This window comes from Olea europaea, chromosome 15 (assembly GCF_002742605.1).
Source record: "Olea europaea var. sylvestris chromosome 15, O_europaea_v1, whole genome shotgun sequence".
Classification (NCBI taxonomy): Eukaryota; Viridiplantae; Streptophyta; class Magnoliopsida; order Lamiales; family Oleaceae; genus Olea; species Olea europaea.
The window spans coordinates 8,260,964-8,264,317 of record NC_036251.1 but is presented as its reverse complement, the minus strand read 5'-3'; the positions used below and the strand labels follow the sequence as shown (position 1 = coordinate 8,264,317).

The 3,354-nt window shown below is 37.6% G+C and overlaps 1 protein-coding gene across 1 annotated transcript; it reads right to left on the bottom strand.

Moving 5' to 3' along the window:
- LOC111410037 (formin-like protein 11) lies at window positions 1–3,127 on the bottom strand. Its single transcript, XM_023040194.1, has 4 exons — window positions 1,563–3,127; window positions 1,294–1,484; window positions 915–1,150; window positions 1–836 (listed from the first exon to the last, which is right to left on the bottom strand). Exons 1-4 carry the CDS (start codon window positions 2,975–2,977, stop codon window positions 108–110), a joined length of 2,571 nt encoding a protein of 856 aa, XP_022895962.1. The 5' UTR covers window positions 2,978–3,127; the 3' UTR covers window positions 1–107.
- Between the last annotated feature and the right edge of the window lie 227 nt (window positions 3,128–3,354).

The following is a 3,354-nucleotide window of genomic DNA, read 5'->3' as shown; positions in this document are numbered from 1 at the left end:
TTCACGTTCAGAATTGAAATTCTCATTAAAAGTTGGGAACAAATTACACAAATTCTATTTAAGTATTGTGAGATTTGAGAAACCATAGACAAACAAGGCCATCTAATCTATCGGAATGAGGCGAGAGGATTAGGACTACGCGTTGCTTTCGAGCTTCTAAGCTCTTTACACACATTATCTAACATGTTTAGAAAATCTCTTACAATTACAAAAATTCGAAGTGGATTCGATTCATCTTTGCTCACATCTCCATGAAAATATTCGGTCATTTGTCGGACGTGTAATAGGACTCCATTCTCATCTTCTTGCAATTCCTTTAACTTCGTTTCACCATAATTCAGAAATGATCGCATTGATTTCACAAAGTTCCCATTTTCATCTTCCATTTTGATGATCTTGTTTACTAGATGCTGCAGTTTACTCATTCCATCTGATAAATTTGCTACAGAACTTGCAAGAACATCCAAGTCTATTGTAGCCATCTTCTTAACATTGTAGAGTTCAGTACTTAAGCCAGATACAAGATCTAAACCCATTCTCCTATAATTTTCTTCTTTATCTTCGATTTTTGAGGTCTTGCTCCTTTGGTTAATCTTGCCCATGATGCTTTCCGATACTCGAAATCCTTCTGATCTGATAATTTCTTGGACGACAAAATGGAGAAGTGTTGTTTTTCCATCTGTTCCCTTCACATCAGCGAGCTTAAGAAGGGTGTCAAGCTTAAAGGCTGTTGCTCCTCCTCGTATTGTTCCAACATTCATCCTGTTACCTGTTTTAAGCACTGCCTCAAGTAGTTTAAGGAAGAGCCGACTTGATCTGAGCTCCTTGCAAGCCTCCTGATAAAATATCAGAGGTGGTAATTCTTAGAAGGTTACACTTTTGATTGTGCAAAATTGTTCGATTGAACTGTTTACCTCAAGCATCGAGAAGGATTTTCTGAGATGGAAAACCTCGTCTTCAAAATTTTCTCGGTAGAGCATCGCTTCAATTCTTAAAAATGCGAATGGTACTTTAAGCATTTGTTTGACTAACTTCTCTGCTGATCCTAATTCATTACTGTCTCCTTTGTAGTTCGCAAGCTTAGCCTCCTCTTCATCAGTAGGCACCATCTTTGTCAGTGCCTCTAAATCTTGCAATGACAATCCATCCCCTATTTGGGAAAAGTCGAAAAACATATAATCAAAGTAGTACTTATTACATAGCTCTATCATTTGTTAGTCAGACAGAATGAAAAGGTTTTTAGTTAATGGATTACAATTGTTCGTGTAACTATTACAAATCGAAGTTGTTTACCTTGAATTAGTGCTGCACATACTTGTTCTGTTGAAACATTCAAGGCTTTTGAAAGTATAGTAATATTTTGTAGTCTCTTAGGCTCCAGGACATGCTTGCTTGGTGATGGGGTTTTACTTTTAACTTCATCATTCTTCATGGTGTTCTGGAGGTTGTAACCGAAAAGTGACTCGATCATGTCCTCATCGAACCTGCGCAAAATGTCATGATCATATACAAATTGTACTAGGAAAAATCATTATCATAATGGAGATAATGTAATATCTTACTCAAACGAGCTTGATCGCATCTTGTCCCATACTGTTGAACGATCTGGTGCAGCTCTGACTTTGTCCCAGTGAAGTGGTTTAAGCTTTGGCAATGGGGCACCGTCTTTGCCCAATGGTGCACGTTGAGTGAGCTGAGATGGGGGAGGAGGTGGGACTTTGAGAGAATTAACATTTCCTTTCGGAAAAGGAGGGGGGCATGGAGGTGGAGGAGGGGGTAACGATAATTCAATATGTGGATTCTTCTTTGATTCTGATGATGATGAGCTCAAAAGGTTCGGTATCCTCTTTGTTGAAAAAGGGATAGACTTAGAAGGATAAATATGTTCGACCGGTGGAGGAGGGGATGACTGGCTCGGGGCCAAGGGAAGTTGAGAAATTTGAATTGGTTTCTCTGTTGTAGTGACTACAGAAAAATGCGATACCTTTGATTCATTTTGGGAGAAATTTTCCAAGTTGTCACTAAGACTACCAGCTGATGCATTAGAAAGTTTAGCATGTGAATCACAAAAAGAATGGAAAGATTCATCATCAGAGGAATTAGCTTCCTCGGGAATAAATTTATCGTAGACTGAATCAACTTCTTCAGTAATTACTTTTTCACCACGTGATGAAGAGTTACAGCTATCAAACTCATACTTATATTCAGAAATTTCACGAGCAGTGGTTATTTCTCCAACAGTTGAATCTCTATCATTCTCGCATTCTTGTTTCACCGGGACTTGATTTGAGTATGTGTCTTGAGTGTCCAAATTCAGTTTCAAGCAAAATGTTTCGGGTTCCAATGCAGTTTCTAAGGAATCAAGGTAAAAAGGGTCAGGGCCTGGATTAGAATTTACCTTTTTCACAGAACTTTGGGCACTCATATACTTTGATTTACTTGTGATTCCTGCCTCAGTGCTAAATACAGATATAGTCTTCTTCGATCTCTTTTTTTGTCTTTCAAAATTCCGACAGCCCCAGTAGATTCCAATGGCACATAATACTAGAGAGGTAACTCCAACTGAAACAAGAATTGCTGTCCAAACTCTCATAGAAGTACCCTTATCACCATTTTGAATCTTGCGCGTAGAAGGCATCGGACGATGATAGTGATGCGAGGGAGGACGAGGATGTCCATGCGGATGCAGCACCGGAGTAGGAGCCGGAGCATCAGTTCCAATGTTGAGTTCCCCGCAAGGTCCCGGGGCCGGTTCTGGTGTCGGTGAGTAAGCATTTGGTGGTCTTTTTATGTGGAAGCTCTTAAGTCCCAACAAAACTCTTAATTTCTCCAAAATCAAGGTCTTTCGATCTTCATCTCGATACCCTCCTGCATTGAATGAGGCTTTTACGACCAAAAAATTGTGGGTACAGTGATATGATGTGAGAATGAAAATGAAGATAAAAATCATGTGGAGAATCTGAAAACCATGACCCATGTTCTTGAACAATAAGAAAATTTTCACGACTTTTGTCCTATAAATCTTCTCATTTCTACTGCTTAAAATGTAGTACAAGATTGGTTTTGGATGTTGAAAAACATGGTATAGCAGAAGAGAAGATGCAATGTAGTAGTGTCTTTAATGCTACTCCAATTTCAAATAAATAATTAAAAGCAAAAAAAAATTTATTTGTACTTTTTTGAAAAAATAATTGAGAGTATAGTTGCAATTTGTTATTTTTTAATTTAAATAGGAGAGTATATTCATCATTTTACAACTTTTAATTAAGAAAATAGATAAAAAAAATGATGATTTTCGCAATGTAATGTGAAAATAAAGTGAAAATGTCAAAACATAAAATGTATAAATGTTTT